This window comes from Cololabis saira, chromosome 16, assembly GCF_033807715.1.
Source record: "Cololabis saira isolate AMF1-May2022 chromosome 16, fColSai1.1, whole genome shotgun sequence".
In the NCBI taxonomy this organism is placed as follows: domain Eukaryota; kingdom Metazoa; phylum Chordata; class Actinopteri; order Beloniformes; family Belonidae; genus Cololabis; species Cololabis saira.
In genome coordinates, this window is record NC_084602.1 from 39699601 (window position 1) to 39718582 (window position 18982).

The window sequence follows — 18982 nt, forward strand, 5'->3', positions numbered from 1 at the left end:
TGTCTGAATTACTTATGGAGAATTTTTATTAATTGGAGGAAACGGGGAACATGTGCCCATGTTCCCCGTTCAGTCACAGTTCAGCGATCTCAAACTTCACATGTAAAGTTTGAGACTCTTTTAATGGGTTCTATTTGTAGTTTCACTGTTCTACCACTAGGTTTTGTGTGTACGCATGGTCGGAGCTGTGCGTATATTTACACGTGTTTCTGCGCACAGATACATGTTGATAAATACCATACTTTGCGTGGGAATGCTCGTACGCACGCTTTACGCACAGATCTGTGCGTACGCACGATTGATAAATGAGGGCCCTGGTTCCAAACTCAGCACTGGCCCAGAACCAGAATGAGTCCTCGAACCGGTTTGGTGGAAAAGGGGTATTATTGATCTTCCACTCAGGAGGAGATTTACGGATGTAGTTGAAGAGGACGTGAAGTTAATTGATATGAGAGAAGAAGATGCAGAGGAGGGGTCTGATGCAGACGGATGAGTTGCTATGGCAACCTCGGAGAAACCCCTAGCTAAAAGGAAAATAACTTTATAAATGTAAGAAAAAGTACACCCTCTTTAAAAACAGTGTTCAGCCGCTTAAATGTCTGTTTTCTCCAAGATAAAAGATAAAATAAAAACAATTCAGAACAAAACAACTCAAATGTGGCTGAGCTCTAATAAGAGATATCTATTTGTTTTAGTTGTGGACATTTTAAACACCCGTTACATCAAACATCTGACACAAACATCCGTGGGTAACAAATACTTTGCTCTGTTTTTCGTATTTTATACAATAAAAGCAGATTATTGAGATATAGGCTCATATTTATTTTGGCCTCTGAAGCTGGATCATATTTACACTAAAACTACAGAAAACGGGTCCCTGTTCAGCGGAAAACAGCACCAATAGGAGCCACAGCAGCAACTTAAGCAGTTTACCGAGTTACGGGAACTTCAGCACCAACAGGTGTTTTATTTTAACATGTGAAACTAAAATCAGAGAAATTCTCTACGAGGATTCGGCTAGCAGCGTTAGCATGTGGAAATAACAGCAGGAGGAAGCGTCGCTGGACTCACCTGAGATCAACGATTAAACTTCAGGTTAAAAGCTGCAAAAACCCTAAACTACATGAATATGAGGAAGCTGTCGACGTCGTCATAGAAACAGAAACGCGACGATGTTGCGGCTGTTTCTGAGATGCTAACTGACTGATTCAGCAGAGATCCACAGTTTCCTCCCTCAGAGCATCCCATAATGTGATCCCAACATGAAACACACCTGTGTTTAACTTTAGTTGTCACGTGACATGTTTCAACAACCCACAGCCGTCCTAAATTATAATGTTTCTCTTAATTTGAAAAAAAGTTGAAAAGAAACAGGAAGGCTTTTATTTTTTACTCCAAATAGTATTTCTAATGTTTTTAAAAAGACAAGATCTATAAATTTGAATGTACGTGACTATAAATAATTTATTGGTATTGAAACGATACAAATCTTTAGTTATTGTTCTTATAACTGTTTAACTATAGGGTCTATATAAGTTCTGTATGTTTCCTCCAAAACTCAACACAATATAACGTGTTTACATTATTAGAGCATATCTTCTTTCTGTTGAACATAATCTATAATCTAGTGGCTTTGTTAGGTTAAAAAGTCATCAACATACATTAATTAACTTAGAAAAAGACACCGGAGACTTATGGAATGATTTTCAATGGCCTTCTGCAGAAGGTTGGAGAGGAATCTGAGGAGCTGTGGGCAACACGGCCCTTCTCTTAGAGCTCGTCAAACTTCTCCCAACTGGCTCTCTGCAGAACTGGCGCTTTTATTCAGCAAAGGATGACAGGAATGACCATATTTGGAACAGTGAATGTATAGATGGTCAATTGACAAAAACAGGAAACAGATGGTCACACAGACATGGTATCAGATGTTAGTTGAAAAAGTCACACCTTATGACTTTTCAGTTAGTAAGTAACTTATCTGTGGTGTGCAGAGCAACAGACATCCTTTTAGAATTGGTCAAGGGGGTTTTGTTGTCATGAGATGGTCTTAAACCCTTAAAGACAATGAGACGGCTGTCAGACGACCCCCCTGAGTCTCTCCAAGGAAGTTTATCTGTTTAGAGCATGTGATGGGGGTCTTGGAACAGATGTGCCTAAAAACAATGGTCCATTTGACCAACCAGGAAGTCAGCAGTTTTAACCTCCTGCGTGGCAGGCGAGAATTCTACCACTGAACTACCAATGCATGTCATGAGAATAAACAGGTAGTTTTCTAATTCTGATTCTGATACTCATAAGAACTAAACTTAATTCAAACTTTGATTAATCTGACATTTCCCTCCTGTTTGTTCTTATGAAACTTCACAGTAAACAAAATTAAACACTCCAGTGTCATCGTAAACATACAGGTAATGAAAACACAGAACAGTACAAAGACAGTAATAGTCGGAATCGGAATCTCAGTCATTATGTCAGCATGACTCAGTAGTGAAAAAGTCTCTTCCATTCCTCGGACTCCTCTCCTAGTTTGTTGTCGCAAGTCAGTTTGGCTAGTCATATTCTTCAGGCTGGGCTGGCGAGATAGGCATCAGATGAATTCTTCGGCGGGCAAAGGTTTGAATACCGCCCGACTTCCCGCACTACTCGAGCCTGGCACGTTTCTCCGCTAGCTTTCACTGCAACTGGTGAACGCAGTAGATCATTCAGCAGCCTTTACTGCTGCCGGTGTCCTGATCTGGACAGCAAAAAGGGCCCGTCCTGACGGAGTGATGACGTTTCACCACTCGACTCAGGATCCGGTTACCCAGTTTCAGCAGTTCCTGCTTTAGGAGAGGGAAGAGGAAGAAAACAGCAGCGTACAAGAAGACGATTCTCATGTACAGTTCGACTAATGGCCATCATTCAGGCCATGGCTTTCTTGAGCCTTAACTTAACAGGCCATTAGTTCACTCCAAGAATGAAATCCATATGAACAACTTCAAATGGATAGGTCCTTTCATGTTGTATCTGCAACATGTCGGAAAACTCCTACTAAAAAAGTTTTTAAAGGGTATTTAGTATTTAATCCTCATGATGTATCATATGTACCATATGTACCCCTACTCCCTCCTGTTGAGCCATAGAAACTCCCTATGGCTCAACTTAGCCACCAGGGGGAACAACTTCCTTGGAAGCACCAGTTTGCTTCGCTCCAGACAAAGGCCTTCTGAAATTACAGTAGCTAGTTGTAGTAGCACCTTCATTTAGCCAAATGCTTTTTTCTTTTTGTAAGAGCATCGTTTCTAGTGTCAACAGGGGTAGAGGGGGTCAGGACTGCCTGAGTCCTGACTCCTCCCCAGATAAGTGACCCTCCCACTTCTTGACCTCTGCATCCTGGCAGGTCGGCAAGTCTGACTTAATGATTCTCTAGGGTTGGATATCTATGTCCCTTAGAGATCCCCCCTCCCATCACCAGATTAGAAGGGGCAAAAAACCTTTTAAACTCTGTCTTCTACCTCAGTCAAAGACTACAGAATTTCCTTATTTCAAAATGTTCTTATTTCAACCCAGGTAGGTTATGATCTTATTAAAGTAACACCACACAAAAACTGTCAGTGCAGCAACTCTTCTGCAACCTAAACAGTAGTCTTCAGTGAACTTATATATATATATATTATATATATAATAAGTCATAGTCACAAAATGTCGGACTGAAAGGAGCATTCTATCAAATAATGCCTTCTCAACTGTTGTTGAGCTATATTTTCCCCAAATCAAAAGAAACGCTAGAAAATTGTCATAAAATTGTCAGAAAATTGTCTCCAGATAAATCATGAGTACTTATAAAAGTCTTCAGGAGATTCCTAATCTTCTGTTTGCATGCTGCAACGCAAATGCATGCTCTCTATGAAAAACTCATAGAAGTCTTAAGAAAATTGTGGGATAAATTCCCATGCGTAAACTACACATAGACAAAAACCCACTAACATTAAACACTCACTTCAGATCATCTGCATGTGGGTTTGTGTATCACTGCAAATGTGTGAATTTTTTCTCCTCAAACTACACTAACCAAACTCAATTGGTGCATTTCAGATGAACTCCCAACCTAGATGGTAGCAACACTGATCACAAATGTACACATTTTCAGTGTGAATAGCTAGTATGCACTCAGAGTTTTTCTTTTCTAAAAAGATTGTACAACGGGTTTGTTACTCCTGCACACAATCCGAGTCAAATACAGTATTACAAAAGTAATCTGCAAATTAAATGGTGAATTAACCCAATTTAAAACTTCTATGATTCTATGCCTTCATTCAGGGCTTAGAATGATAGAACAACCTATATTTCTCCATTTTTCTATGTTTTTTTTTCCAAGAGAAGATCTGAACACCCCCCTTCTTCCCAACAAACACAAAAAGTTCTCCCTCAGACACAGAGCCTTACAGCCGCTCGTAAAGCGGAGCATGCTTTCACACACACACAGACACACAGCTTCAGTCGTTATCATTTTAACAAAACCTTCGACAGAGAAGCTCATACGAATTTAAACTTTTTACCTCTTACAACATATTATCTTAGAATATCCAAATATATTCTAACATGTTTCTTCTATTCAACCCCTAACTAATATTTTGTGCTACAGGCAGATCCAAACAGCCCCTCCTCCTCTATTGGAGGTTGCATCTCCAAGCACCATAAAATCTGCTCAAGCAGATCACGATCTGAATGAGGACTTTTACGTATCTCACCTTTCTGTCTTTATTCAATTTTTCATTTTAACGCACAACCATGAGGTCAATAGAATCATATTTCTTTTTCTCTTAAAATGACAGAAACTTTCAGCTGTTTACAACGTGTCATGAATACACCCACACACTAACAGTGTCTCTCACATACACACACACACAGAGACACAGAGAGTTGCAGCTTGACACACACACAGAGAGTCACACACAGACACAAACTTCCTCATGCTGCAGCCTGCAGCAGCCCCCACTTCTCCCAAAATCCATCCTCTCCTCACAAGTTCGCAATTTTCTTGTTTCTTCTTCTAGTCTTAAATTAGTCCATTTACTTCTTTTTAAGTTCCCTATATTATTATTTTGCAAGATTTGTCTCCATTTTCTTAAGTTTGAGGACGTCTCCCCATCAATTAAGCATCTTTTAGAGATTATTTAAGCATAAGTTTTCAGCTTAACCACGCGTCTGCTATTTTTCGTCAGTTATTTTCTTTCCTAAGTTTCTCTCAGAACATAAGTTTCCTTTTTCAACAGTTTGGTTTTAGCCTAATATTTTAGTGAACAACTTAAAATTTTTCCTCTCAATTTTGGAAACCCCACATTGAACAGACAGTTTTCCTCTCAATTTTGGAAACCCCACATTGAACACAGTTTCCCTCTCAATTTTGGAAACCCCACATTGACATCAGACAAACATTAGACAGGACGAACATAAAACAAACATTAGACAAACATAAAACACAACCATTAAAAATCATTTCCAAGAAACCTCTCCTCGTTATCCTGTACTTTTAAAGTCCCAGACTTCAAAAGCCGGTCCTTAGACCGAGTGAGTGTTGGCTTTTGCACTAGCCCCAGGCAATAGTGTCTTTTTAAAAGTTCCCTGAACTTAAAAATGGGTCCCAGACCTCGACCAACACTTTTTTCACCAACCCGCGGTCAGTATACACAGAAATTTCACTCAAAAGAGGTCTCTCACCTAGTCTCCTAGTGCCTTCCCCTGGCTGGGAAATCTCGTCGTCTGGACTCTGGAACAGCGCAAGATCAACCTGGCCCCGTCCCTGAAGTCGGGAACCGGCTGTCGACAGATTTTGGATGGCCCGTTGAATCTTACGCCACCCCAATCGTCGCAGCTCGAGAGATCCTGCGGTTTCGGCACCAAAATGTTAGGTTAAAAAGTCATCAACATACATTAATTAACTTAGAAAAAGACACCGGAGACTTATGGAATGATTTTCAATGGCCTTCTGCAGAAGGTTGGAGAGGAATCTGAGGAGCTGTGGGCAACACGGCCCTTCTCTTAGAGCTCGTCAAACTTCTCCCAACTGGCTCTCTGCAGAACTGGCGCTTTTATTCAGCAAAGGATGACAGGAATGACCATATTTGGAACAGTGAATGTATAGATGGTCAATTGACAAAAACAGGAAACAGATGGTCACACAGACATGGTATCAGATGTTAGTTGAAAAAGTCACACCTTATGACTTTTCAGTTAGTAAGTAACTTATCTGTGGTGTGCAGAGCAACAGACATCCTTTTAGAATTGGTCAAGGGGGTTTTGTTGTCATGAGATGGTCTTAAACCCTTAAAGACAATGAGACGGCTGTCAGACGACCCCCCTGAGTCTCTCCAAGGAAGTTTATCTGTTTAGAGCATGTGATGGGGGTCTTGGAACAGATGTGCCTAAAAACAATGGTCCATTTGACCAACCAGGAAGTCAGCAGTTTTAACCTCCTGCGTGGCAGGCGAGAATTCTACCACTGAACTACCAATGCATGTCATGAGAATAAACAGGTAGTTTTCTAATTCTGATTCTGATACTCATAAGAACTAAACTTAATTCAAACTTTGATTAATCTGACAGCTTCCAGCAGAATTTATGATCTATAATTACTCCCAAACTTTTATTTTCATGTACTCTTTCAATTTCAAACACATTTAGATTCAATTTTGTTTTAACACCATCATTTAATGATCATTTATTGGTATCAAACCATTTTTAACACATCAACTCCCTTTCTGAGGACATGTGACCTCCGCCCAGACTAGGTCTCATCCCTCCACCCAGATCAGGTCTCATCCCTCCATCCACCCAGACAGTGGTGGACAGTAACGGAGTAAATTTACTTGAGTACTGTACTTAAGTACATATCCAGAGGATTTGTACTTTACTTGAGTATTAGATTTCTTTGGTACTTATTACTCTTACTTGAATACATTTCCAAGACAAATATTTTTACTTTTACTCGAGTAAATTTCTAGGAAGGCTGAAAAGTACTCGTTACTTTCAGGTCTGCTCTTTTTTATTCTTCCCTAAAATCCTATTGGACACAAGATGTTTTTGTCAAAGGAGGAGACCTATCACAGTGCACGCTCTCCACTGGGATGTACGTAAAGCGGAAATACGTCAAGCCTCCTCAAAACGATACCGCCAAAGTAGCCTGTGTTTGTCAAGACAGAGCAGCAACAAGTAAAGACAGAGCCGCAACAATGGCTACGCCTGCGTCAGGAGAAGAAAGACAATCCGCTGAGTCGTCTGAGTCTGATAATGAGCCGGACTCGGAGCAGGGACTTTCACAAAATCCTTGGCCGTATCTTAACTCAATGTTTGAGTTCGACCGAGTAAAAAACGAGGGCACAGACAAACCACAGACATTTATTTTCAAATGTGTGTCTACCGAAGCAGAACTACCTCTCTGCTTTCAACAACTCAACATTGAATTCTCAGAAACAAGAGTTAAAAGATCCTTAAATTAATTTAGAAAAAATATAGTAATTTACTGATGTGGAAAATAAGAAATTTACTCTTACTCTTACTCTTACTTTTACTTAAAGTAAATTTAAAAGCATTTACTTTTGGATACTTAAGTACCTTTAAAAGCAAGTACTTTTCTACTCTTACTCGAGTAATATTTTGACTGAGCTACTTTTACTTGTAACAGAGTAAATTTTGACCAGTAGTATTTGTACTCTTACTCAAGTACTGGGGTCGAGTACTCTGTCCACCTCTGCACCCAGACTAGGTCACATCCCTCCATCCACCCAGACTAGGTCTCATCCCTACATCCACCCAGACTAGGTCACATCACTCCATCCACCCAGACTAGGTCTCATCTCTACATCCACCCAGACTAGGTCACATCCCTCCATCCACCCAGACTAGGTCTCATCCATCCATCCAGACTAGGTCTTGTTGTGCCACAGAAGGGGTGCTGGTTATCGAAGAGTTATTAATGATTGTCGAAGGACAATCCTTAATAATTAATAAAGTAGATTATTTATCAAATTAAATCTTCAAAATTACTTAATCAAAATGGGGCACCACCTGATGTAATCAGACAAATGATCCATAAACAGCTAAATCAGTCTCAAAGTAAGTTATTATTCAGAATAATAGTGAAGGGAGGAGTCCAAGCACAGACCTTTGCAACCAGCAGTTGTTACAAAATGTATAAAATAAACACAAACAACTTCTCTCATTCAAATTGATCAGAATTTATTTACACAGGTGTTAAAGATGATAAAACAACACTTTGGATACATTCTGATTGCTAAACTACACAAAAACAACTACTTACTAACAGTAAATACAAACTTCAGATTAGTAGTATTAGAACAGTGTGTGTGTCACGTGATTAAGGCTCACGTGACTCAGGATGGCGGACGAGATTTCGTCTCATCCAGTGAGAACAGTCTCGGAGGTTTTATAACCAAGATAAGAGCATGTGTGTGTGTGGGGGGGTTTAGTAGGAGAGGATTGAGAGGAGATAAACAACAAAATAAACAAACATGCTTAAACTAATGAGCAGTTGTGATGGGATCAGCGGCCCAGCTTACAACATAAAACTAAACTTGTGTTAACTAAGTTTCTCTGCCCAGACACAAAACAGCCTCTTACGTGGATCTTTGTAAGTGAAGAAAAAGGTGGTTTGGTCTGGCCGCTCAGCATTCCTTGGTGAACAAAGATGGTTACGCTCAGCAGGGGATCCTGATTAACAGCGGCTCCCTCTCACTCCTGTTCCTTGTGGATGAGGGTTCTGCAGCATGAGCACAGCAGCTGGGCCTCCTTCAGCTTCAGGTCGGTCCAAAGGCATTCACGTCGAGGCATGCAGGGTCCCTGGTTCGGCTCCTCGGGGGGCTCGGAACATCCGTGGGTAACTCGGTCACGATTGTGGAGGAGGCCGGTCCATAGCTAGTCGCTCTCCATGTTAAAATAGGAGTTGTGGCCTTCTTCATGGCTCATAGAGAACTCCAGGGGACCATGGACAGGTCCGAGGTATCAGAGACCTGGAGGAAGGGTAGAGAAAAGAGAGAAGAGAGACCAGAGAGAGGGGGAGTCTGCTCTTTATAGCTGGGCCCAGGAAGTCAATGCGGGCCCCCCCCCCCCCCCGTGGCTTGGGGTCCATACCCAATGAGGGGTCTCTTCCTTATCACATAGGGACACATATTGTAAATCCTGCTTGAGCTTTGAGACATGGAGGTTCCTTTGTTTCCAAGACCATGCGGTCAGCTGTAATAAAATCAAGGCTGGTCTCAGAACAAGGCCTCAAAGGCCTTAAAGTTGAAGTTAAGGCTTCCCATGTTCACATAGAACTGTGGCCCAAAAGTCTCAGACACTGAGGAACCAGAACCAGAGTCCAAGTCCAGGATCCAACAGAGACAGTTTCTCTGACAGGACTATTGACACTAAACTGGACCCAGAGACAATGAGGAACCAAACAAGGACCCAGACTTGGACCAGGACCAGAGTCTAAATCTAAATCCAGGACAGAGAGGTTCAGTGAAGGTGGTGCTGAAGGTGTGGAGGTGGATCAGTCTGTCAGAGACGACTTCATAGAAGGACAGAGTTCCAGCAGGAACATCCACATACACTGATACACTGCCAGAGTCTGAAGATGGAGATGAGGAGATGATGGATGTTTCTCTGTTATTGTGCCGGACACGGTACTGATCACCTGGATAACAGTCCAGATTCCAGGAATGATCATTTCTTCCAAACCTACAGTCATCAGAGTTTCCCCTCCTGCTGATCGTTCTGTAACTCACTGATACAGAAACCTCTCCTTTCCACTGGACCTCCCAGTAACAGCGACCCGTCAGAACTTCTTTACACAGCAGCTGAGGAGAAACATCAAACCTGTCTGGATGATCAGGATATGACTGATCCTCCTCCACCATTGCCATCTTCCTGTTGTCATCAGACAGTTTGATGTATTTGTTGACTGTGTTTGTGTCGATGGTGAGTTGACAGGAATCTGATGAGAGAACAAACAAGCAGCTGCAGTCATTATTGATCAGTTATTAATCACTGATGGACTCATGAATGAGTGAAGATGGTTGCATAAAAACACACTTACACTTCCTCAGACCTGATCTCAACCATCGTTGTCCAGCAGGCTCCACCCTAAAAGGAGGAGGAGGGTCAGACCAGCTCAGTCTCTTTCAGAGGAAGCAGAGATGTCAGAGCCCCCCCACCCCCATTACCTGTTGGGCACTCCCGTATCAGCTAAATAACATCCCACCACACCCCTGAGGTGGGGCTAAACCCCGTCACCTGTGCCACCATAACTACATACCCCCCCCCCCCCCCCCCCCCCCCAGCAGTGTGTCCTACCTGAGAGTGTCCAGTCTCCAGCAGGGATCCTCCAGTCTAAACAGAATCTTCCCTACTGACTCCCCTGGATGGTTGTAGCTCAGGTCCAGCTCTCTCAGGTGGGAGGGGTTGGAGGTCAGAGCTGAGACCAGAGAAGCACTTCCTTCCTCTGAGATCAGACAGCCTGACAGCCTGCAGAAACACAACGGAGGTCTGCTGCATGTTCTCCGCACAAGTGTCCTGCTGCAGACATATTTAGCAGCATGTTCACTGGACCTGGAAAAGACTTGAATGAATCCTGACCTGAGAGACTCCAGTTTACAGTGTGGACTCTCCAGTCCAGGACACAGCTTCTCCAGTCCAGAATCCTGCAGGTGGTTGTTGCTCAGGTCGAGTTCTGTCAGACTGGAGGACTGCGAGTTGAGAACTGAGGACAGAACTGGACAGATGTCCTCTGAGAGGTTACAGCCACTCAGTCTGCAGACGGAAGAAAACAACAACAACCAGGTTATTTCTCTGTTATGTAAGAAAATGTAGTTGTGTCAAATGTGTCTAAAAGAGTGTAACAAGAAAAACTTCACTCTAGTACTCCATTCCTGGCTTTTTATGACAGTGTTTTTTTGCGCCGTGAAAAACGCTTCCTTTTCCCCCTTTCCTGTCAATCATTGCGCCGCTCCTCCTCCAAACCTCCTCCAACCCAACCATACGCTCACAGCGGCGTCGGAGAGTTAAGCCGGGAGCGACAGGCGAAGCATGCACGGAAAAGCAGCAGGGCGAACCACAGCAAACAATCATAAAAATAAAGGCATGCAAGCAGCAGTGTCCCCTTATCTTAAGTCCAGTCAGTGGCCGCGGGTCTTCTTAGCAGTTTCCTCCCGGTGATGAGAACAAAAGAGGCTCTAAACAGCTCCGTGTTAAGCCTGATTTATGGTTCCGCGTTAAATCGACGCAGAGCCTACGCCGTAGGGTTCAGCGTACGGTGCGCGTCGCCGCGTAACCCTACGCCGTAGGCTCTGCGTCGGTGTAACGCGGAACCATAAATCAGCCTTTATGGTGCGCTGGAGAGGAGAGGAGGCAGGGAGCTGGGTGGAGGGGGCGGTGATTTAGCAGGTCTATACGTAACGACCCGCCACCAAACCACATGCGCCGTTTTTGCATAGTTATGCGGAAAATCCCAGAAAGCACACAATACACTGAATGTTAAAAGTTCGTTGTTTTTTGGGTGTTTGGGTGTCAAGACACCCAACAAAACACAAAAAATCAAGAAAAATGTGTTTTTCATGTCACAATACCTTTAAACCTTTATTTGTTATAATTTTGATGATGGAATTGTTTATTGATTTCATTAAATATTCTCTAATTTATTTTTTATTTGGGGTTTTCATAAGCTGAGCCATAATCATCAACATTATAACAAATAAAGGCTTGAAATATTTCACTTAGAATTTAGTTGAATTTATTTATTAGTTAAATAATATATTTGTTTCCCCTTTAGTTACATTTCCTACGAATGACATTTTGCAATACATTCAAATTTTCTGACCTTCACCTGTATATGATGACATCAATAAATAAGAGCAACTTTTAATTCCCAATTCCCAATCCCTACCTGGCGTGTGTGTGTGTGTGTGTGCGTGCGTGCGTGCGTGCGTGCGTGTGTGTGTGTCTGTGTGTGTGTATGTTTGTAGATTAGCCATTGTTTAATCTAGCAACTTTACCTTACATTTGGCCACATAAAAGGCTAATATTGTATTAAGTGCAGTTGATAAGTTTGTTTACTAAAGCACTGTTCTCTTATTTTTTGTTGCTTATAGACTTTACAGACCTGGGTGAGTCCGAGGAGCCGCTAACACTCCATTCAACTCCCCTGAGGGGTAGCTCACCATCGCTGATGGAGGCTCAACAGAAATGAACATTTAATTTCAACTATTGCTTATTGTTGCACAGCACTGTCCACTTTACATTTCTATATATATTTTACTTTTTAAATAAAGCCATTTTTGAAGTTGACATGTCTGCATGAGTGTTGTCTCACTTTATGGGTACCAGTAAAACTTGTAAGCTATGAATAAATCTAAATTCCTAAGACAGTTAAACTGCAGGGAAGACCAATGCCCTGACCTATATATAATACGATATACTGACACACGTGTCAAATTTCGAATCAAAAATGTCAAATTTTACTTAAAATAGCACCTAAAATTTACCTAGATGATTTTTACTTGATTCGTGCAAACCTAAACTTTAAATACATAGAATATGCCAGTGTAACTGGACCTGGAAAAGACTTGAATGAATCCTGACCTGAGAGACTCCAGTTTACAGTGTGGACTCCCCAGTCCAGGACACAGCTTCTCCAGTCCAGAATCCTGCAGGTCGTTGTTGCTCAGGTCCAGTTCTGTCAGACTGGAGGACTGAGAGCTGAGAACTGAGGACAGAACTGGACAGATGTCCTCTGAGAGGTTACAGCCACTCAGTCTGCAGACGGAAGAAAAGAACAACAACCAGGTTATTTCACTGTAATGAAAGAAAATGTAGTTGGGTCTCCAACTGTTCTGCTGGTCTTCAGCTCATCCTGCCCCCCCAGTACAAACATAAATGAAAGTGTTTCCTTGTCAGAGTTCATGCTTGTGTGTGATTTTAGGTCCAATGTGTCAGTAAAGTCTCTGGAAATTAAAGAACCAGCGTAAACTCACTCATGTGAGGTTGTGCTGAAAAAAAGACCCAAACAAGTGAAGAAAACATGAAATGTGGAGGTAAAACCAGACGTAGTCAGAAACTACCCTCCACTCCAGAGGTCCAACATGTGTCTGTTGGTACTTACAGAACGTTCTTGGAGGCTTGGACCACTGGCAGCAGCTTCCGTAGAGCCTCCTCTGAAGCTGAGAACTTCTTCAGGTCAAACACTTCCAGATCTCCTGATGACAGTAAGATGAAGACCAGAGCCGACCACTGAGCAGGAGACAGTTTATCTGTGGAGAGACGTCCAGACCTCAGGGACCGTTGGACCTCCTCCACCAGAGAACGATCGTTCAGTTCATTCAGACAGTGGAACAGGTTGATGCTTCTCTCTGCAGACAGGTCCTCACTGATCTTTTCCTTGATGTATTTGATGGTTTTCTGATTGTTCTGTGAACTTCTTTGGTTTGATGTCATCAGACCTCGTAGGAGGTTCTGATTGGTCTCCACTGAGAGACCCAGGAGGAAGCGCAGGAACAAGTCCAGATGTCCGTTTGGACTCTGTAAGGTCTTGTCCACAGATCTCTGATAGAGGTGAGTCTCTTCATCTTCATCATCATCACCATCATCTTCATCCCCTTCCTGAACTTCTTCTCGCATTTCAGATGTGTGAGAGGTTGTCTGATCTCCGAGCAGGTTGACTCCAGAGTTGATGAAGGTCTGATGGACATGAAGAGCAGCCAGAAACTCCTGAACACTCAGATGGATGAAGCAGAAGACCTGGTCCTGGTACAGGCTGCTCTCCTCTCTAAAGATCTGGGTGAACACTCCTGAGTACACTGAAGCCTCTCTGACATCGATGCCACACTCTCTCAGGTCTGGTTCATAGAAGATCAGGTTTCCTTTCTGCAGCTGCTCAAAAGCCAGTTTTCCCAGAGACTCCACCATCTTTCTGCTCTCTGGACTCCAGTGTGGATCAGTCTCAGCCCCTCCGTCATACTTGACCTTCTTCAGCTTGGCCTGGACCACCAGGAAGTGGATGTACATCTCAGTCAGGGTTTTGGGCAGCCCCCCTCCCTCTCTGGTTTCCAGGACATTCTCCAGGACGTTCTCCAGGACCGTAGCAGTGATCCAGCAGAACACTGGGATGTGGCACATGATGTGGAGGCTCCGTGATGTCTTGATGTGGGAGATGATCCTGCTGGTCTGCTTTTTATTTCTGAACCTCTTTCTGAAGTACTCCTCCTTCTGTGGGTCATTGAACCCTCTGACCTCTGTCACCATGTCAACACACTCAGGAGGGATCTGATTTGCTGCTGCGGGCCGTGTGGTGATCCAAAGATGAGCAGAAGGAAGCAGGTTCCCTCTGATGAGGTTTGTCAGCAGCACGTCCACTGAGGTGGACCTTCTGGGGTCACTAACGATTGTAGGGTTGTGGAAGTCGAGAGGAAGTCGACACTCGTCCAGACCGTCAAAGATGAACGCGACCTGGAAGTCTTCAAAGCTGCAGATTCCTTTGGTTTCAGAGAAGAATCCATGAACTAGTTCCACCAAGCTGAACCTTCTGTCTCTCAGCACATTCAGCTCTCTGAAAGTGAATGGGAGCAGGAACTGGATGTCCTGATTGGTTTTTCCTTCAGCCCAGTCCAGACTGAACTTCTGTGTTAACATTGTTTTCCCGATGCCGGCCACTCCCTTCGTCATCACCGTTCTGATTGGTCCTCCTCTTCCAGGTGGGGGTTTAAAGATGTCTTCCTGTCTGATGACTGTTTCTGCTCCGTCTGGTTTCCTGGAAGCTGCTTCAATCTGTCTGACTTCATGTTCTTCATTGACCTCTCCGGTCCTTCCCTCTGTGATGTAGAGCTCTGTGTAGATCTGCTCCAGAAGGGTTGTCTTTCCTGCTATAGTGACCCCATCAAACACATGCTGGTGCTTCTTCTGCAGCTCACTTTTGAGTTTGGATTGACAAACGGCAGTGATGGTATCTAAATAAAGATGAAATAAAGAAAGCCACTTAGTGATTAAAACCAGCCCACAATAAGTTCTACTTCCTCTAAAGAATCAACATTTCAACATTCACTGATCAGCGATTCAATGAGGAGTATTGAAGTATTTTCCTCCCAAAAACCCCTCAGATCAATCAGAAGAACAAGAACAGTGTTTCCTCTACGATTCACTTCAGACACACAAGTTGTTAAGGATAAGGATAAGGATAATCTTTATTGTCTTTCTTGAGAGAAATTTGTCTTGGACAAACTAGAGACTCCAGGCACCACATATATAACAAAAAACATATGAAATCACAATAAGCAAAAACACATCATCATATCCCCCCGCTCTTTGCATGCCTCCTCGCAATGTCCTGAAAAAACACCTCTACACAAAAAAAATACCTTGCTACAGCAGCATTATTGCACTTCCCTCTACACATATAGCAGCATAATCATTATTGCACATCCCTCTACACATACAGCAGCATAATCATTATTGCACATCCCTCTACACATATAGCAGCACACGTTATTGCACATTCCGCCCCCCCACACACACACACACACACACACACACACACACACACACACACACACACACACACACACACACACACACACACACACACACACACACACACCTCATTTCCTGTTATTGAGTATCTTGATTGATAATGGAATAAAAGAGAATTTAAATCTGTTGAGTTTACAGCTTGGCAACCTATACCTTCTGCCTGAAGGCATCAACTCATATTCCCTTGTTGTGTTTGTTTTGTGTTTGCTGGAACTGAATATTGAATCCACATAGTTCAACTCTTTAGAAAATAAAACTTGTATTTACTGGGATATTACAGTTTTTGCCCGTTGCTTGAACACTATAGACCCATGCTTAAACTAAAGTAACACAACTTGAAACTTTTGTTACCATACCTCAAACACATGTACCCATACCTTAAACCAAAGCGCTGCTTTGCACTCTAGTTGCAATTCTGCAACACACTTAGTCCTTTATGCAACACACTTGGTCCTGCATACTAGACTCTATTTCATACATAAGACACTTCGTTCACAAATGATATCTCAGGGTGCCATTTGGAAAACACATGTTTCCAAAATACAAAACACATTGGTTAATTGCAACCATTCAAATACACACCTGAAGGCACTAGCTTGCTAAACGTAACACCAATCAGCCAGCTACAAAAAGGCCTCAGTTTAGCCATTTCAAGAACTTTGCAAGCATGGATGGAGGGAGAGCAAGAGGCAGAGGGAGAGGACGACAAGGAGGGCAAGGACAAGGTCAAAGAGGCAATGCACGGACCTCCATATCTGACAATATAAGGGCAACTTTGGTGGATCATGTTATAGATCATGGCCTGACAATGAGGGAAGCTGGGCAGAGAGTCCACCCGCACCTCAGCCGCTTCACAGTGGCATCTATAATACAGTAAGAACATTCAGACTGGAAAACAGGTATGTCTTCCCCTCTCTACCTTCTACTCAGATGGTATTTACAGCACTCTACAGTATATCACATTACCACATCACATGTACAGGGTATTGCAGGGTTCAGTACAGTGGATGATACAGTATATAGGGGCGGCAGTAGCTCAGGTGGTAGAGCGGGTCGTCCAATGATCCGAAGGTCGGCGGTTCGAATCCCGCTCTGTCCCAGTTTGCTGTCGTAGTGTCCTTGGGCAAGACACCTTACCCACCTTGCCCCGTGTGAATGTGTATGAATGTGTATGAATGTTGGTGGTGGTCGGAGGGGCCGTTAGGCGCGATATGGCAGCCACGCTTCCGTCAGTCTGCCCCAGGGCAGCTGTGGCTACAATGTAGCTTACCACCACTGGAGAGAATGTGTATGAATGAATAATGATTTCTGTAAAGCGCTCTGGGTGCCTAGAAGGGCGCTATATAAATCCAAGTCATTATTATTATTATTATATACAGTGAAGTACTGTAAGAAAAAGAATCAAACTGATGACAATTTGTGGTTGTATTTCTCTAGAATGACTAGAAAACCTTCTGAGGGAGGACGCCAACGCCTGTTCACACAACCATGAGCCCACGTGCAGTATGCACAATAATGTCTTTACAATATAGTGTTTTTTCTATTTTTTTAGTTCACGTTACTATGTACAACATTGAGTAGGCCTATTTGGTTTGTTTTTTTTGGTTGCTTGAAAATGTGCCTGCTGAATAAACAAAAATAAAAAAACAAAATCAAAGACTGCAGTGTTTTATATAAAGTAGACTAGTGTGTTCTCCCTGATCTGAAAGTGTATGCATATGATACAAGTGTGTGTCATTTTGTCATCAGAGTTACATTTTGACCAAGTATTTTTAGGTTTTGATAGCAGAGTTTAGGCAGGGATACTAGAGTTTCAATTTGACAAAGATGTGAATGGTATATTTCCCAGTGTTGTGTCATGCTTACTTGTGTGTAGAGTTTAGGCACAATGAGCGAAATTTTGCTAAATGTGTTCAAGCAACGGGCAAAAACTGTAATGACCCTATTAATGAGATGTTCCTAACAGAAGATGAGCTGAGTTACTCCACCTTCCAGTGGGTTTAATGTTGTGTCTGATCTGTGAATGTTGGTCATCTTCACATTTGGTGTCCTTTATCCAGCAGCTCAGATGTTCAGAGAAACGTCTTACTGCTCTGCAGGAGGTCAGCCAGCTCCTCCTGCTTCCTCCTCCTCAAGAACTTCACTGTGATCTGCATGAATGTCTCTCTGATGCTCTTCTGCTCTTCATCTTCATCCTCCTCCAGACTCTCTGAGGATTCTGGGTAATCTGGACTCAGAACCTTCTGGATCTTCTTCAGCTCATCCTTCACAAACATGACGATGTCGTCCTCCAGCAGCTGGAACAGAAGAACACATGAATTACCAACCTGATCTCACAAAAATCCGTGAAATGCCCACGACCTCTCACCACTATTTTCCGTGGCACCAACACGGAAATCATATAATTCCGTGTGAGCACCACGGATATTGTACCTATGTGAAGTCAATGGGATCCGTTGTTGTAATATATACACGGATTATTACATTATTATTATGGATATATTATTTTTTATTATAGTGGCTAAGTTATGAGTTTTTGACACGCAAGTTACTGTTTGTTACTGTCAGTTTGTAAAAGCATGTTTTTAACGCTGTTTTAACAGTGTTTTAATGGTGTTAAAACACTGTTTTTTTAACATGATTTTTAACAGTATTTTGACGGTGAGTATTTAACTGTGTTTTCTAGTATTTAACGTAAATTTGAGTATTTAACCATGTTGTTTGCTGTTGCCATGACGACGGAGGTGGCGTAAGTGATGTGAAATTATTATTTTTAGCAAAAACCACAAGTGTTTCCTACTTCTAACCAATCATAAGTGATGCATTAACCTAACCAGACCTTAACCAGAGCGTCATCCAGCCACAAAATATAATTTTTAATTGCTTTTGAACCAGGAAGTGGAGACAGGCGATATTTAAATTCATTGTTTTAACCATTCTCCCATTCCGTCAAACACAGGGAATTCCCTGGGAATCCCCTCTATGTCATAGAGTGACGAGCGGGATCCTGATCACGTGACGAGGCCCCGACGTGGACGTGTTTTTTTTTTTTTATTTATAAACTTTATTTAACATTTCAATTAATGGATTGCGGATGTGTGGTCATTGATTACTGTTACGTGGAAGTAAACCGTTAAATATATTGTGCTTTTGAACGGTAAATATTAAAATAAACCGTGCACAGGTACATTTACAACTTATATTGAATCACTGTGAATACATCAGTCAGTTACATGACGTTAAATAAAGTATCCTTAATAAACAAACATATTTACAATTACTTAACATACAACTTTACTGTCCTTTTCACTCCTCCGAAACTCTACAATCATGGAATTGATTAACTGGTCTCTCGGCACCATTGACCAAATTTTTGCAACAAGAAGACTGGGGGTAAGGGAGCCCTCTTGCCCTGATGGGACAT

At 42.5% G+C, this 18982-nt stretch overlaps 1 protein-coding gene across 1 annotated transcript; it reads right to left on the reverse strand.

Moving 5' to 3' along the window:
• Positions 1-10331: 10331 nt before the first annotated feature.
• Positions 10332-17846, reverse strand: LOC133462219 (NLR family CARD domain-containing protein 3-like). Its single transcript, XM_061743345.1, has 5 exons — positions 17648-17846; positions 13139-14978; positions 12634-12792; positions 10618-10785; positions 10332-10506 (listed from the first exon to the last, which is right to left on the reverse strand). The coding sequence occupies exons 1-5, from the start codon at positions 17832-17834 to the stop codon at positions 10332-10334; spliced, it is 2529 nt and encodes an 842-aa protein (XP_061599329.1). The 5' UTR covers positions 17835-17846.
• Positions 17847-18982: the final 1136 nt, after the last annotated feature.